At 32.4% G+C, this 1,628-nt stretch overlaps 1 protein-coding gene across 1 annotated transcript; it reads right to left on the bottom strand.

Moving 5' to 3' along the window:
- Positions 1-491: 491 nt before the first annotated feature.
- Positions 492-1,314, bottom strand: LOC150085509 (COMM domain-containing protein 7-like). Its single transcript, XM_090373304.1, has one exon. It carries the CDS (start codon positions 1,296-1,298, stop codon positions 687-689), a length of 612 nt encoding a protein of 203 aa, XP_090229430.1. The 5' UTR covers positions 1,299-1,314; the 3' UTR covers positions 492-686.
- Positions 1,315-1,628: the final 314 nt, after the last annotated feature.

Here is a 1,628-nt window from a genome sequence, read left to right on the forward strand (position 1 = left end):
CACACGTCTAGGCTAGATGTAAGCTTTTCTACATCACATTTAGCAGTGTAAGCATACCGTCCAATGAGTAAGATTAAAACGGCTTAAAGGGACTAATTTTATTTTTTTTTCTCCACACATTTATATGATAAGATTCTATATTTTAAAAGCAAAAGATACTCAACCTACAGCAACTAAAAGTTGCTGCATGGTAATGATTGTTATATAGTACATACAACCTTGCAGAACCACTAGATTAATGTTGACTTATTCTGTATTTATTTCTTAATAACCAATTAGTGTTAAAGGGTTTGACATTTTTACACATTACTATTTCTGTATGTAGAAATTTTATAGCAGGAATAGCATAGGCGCCAACCTTTTATATTCATAATATACATAAATATTAATACTTAAATCCATATGTTAACATACTTTTATGTTAAGTTTCATATTTTGCTAATACAGTAACTTTATAAATCTAGGTGATTATTATAATCAAACGTTATCTTTTTTATCACATGAAAACCAAGATGTTTTTAGACAAGTCACTCCTTTCCATTATCTCATTAGAAGCTCCTTCCTTTTCTCTCACAATAAAGATTGATTAATTTATTTTAGTTTCTCAAGTGTGCAGATGACTGTTTATATAGATATTAATTGATCGCTTAGTTAGTGTCTAGAATAAAATTAAATATGTCAAATATCTAACTTAAATACTGCAAGCTAGCCCTAGCTCGTTCCATTTCATGAAGAAAAGAATAGAATTCCGATAACGTAAGTTCCGCAACGACACTATCATTCTGATAACTATCAGAATTTTCTACTTCCATCCGCAACTGTAAAAACATATTTCCAAATGTGCTTAGCTCACTACTGGCTGCTGTCACACCAAACTTCCATTCCATGTCAATTAATTGATTAACAGAAACTGACTGTTCATAATTGAATTCTGCTAAAGCCGAATATTCGTTTTCCCATGCTGCTAAAAATTGGTCAGCTCTATCAGCATTTAAACCTAATTTTAAAACATGTTCACGTAATTCTGAGAATACTCGACCTTTCGTTACAGCTTCTTTCGCTACAACCAACAATCCTTTTATGGCGGTGCTGCACATGTCAAAATCGACGCCATTTCGCTCACATAACGTTTCCATTTGACTACTGAAATTCGAAACTTGTTGCTTCCTCGATAACAAGCTAAAAGCGATTTTTAAAACTGTTTCAAAATCGCCACTGTTAAACTTATTCAAAGCTAAAATATACTTTCCGAGCTCTTCCAGAAGTACTGGACTTTTCCAAATGGGCGGAAGCGACATAGTCTTAACTTGCTAATAAACGATCAACGCCACCTGCCTACTTAGATCTCACAAATAAATATCAAAAATTCTAACATTGGAATAAAACTGTTCTCCCCAAAGAGTAGTACGCATGCTCCCAGGGATTTAAATGGAACATGGCAGAATTTATTTCATCACAGTTTTTTTTTTTTTTTTTTGTTTAGCTGCAGAAAACAATTCAATAAAATTTAGTACAGGGGCTTCCGCTCATAAAAATCACTAGTTAATTGATCAGCCGCTTTACTGAATCAAAATTAAAAAAAAAAAAAAAAAAAAAAAATGGAACCCTTCACACCTTGTAGTATGTAA

This window comes from Mastigoproctus giganteus, chromosome 5 (assembly GCF_048544385.1).
Source record: "Mastigoproctus giganteus isolate SK-2022 chromosome 5, ASM4854438v1, whole genome shotgun sequence".
Taxonomy (NCBI): domain Eukaryota; kingdom Metazoa; phylum Arthropoda; class Arachnida; order Uropygi; family Thelyphonidae; genus Mastigoproctus; species Mastigoproctus giganteus.

Coding starts and splice junctions, on each gene's coding strand:
- LOC150085509 (XM_090373304.1), bottom strand. CDS start 1,298: ATGTCGCTTCCGCCCATTTGGAAAAGTCCAGTACTTCTGGAAGAGCTC.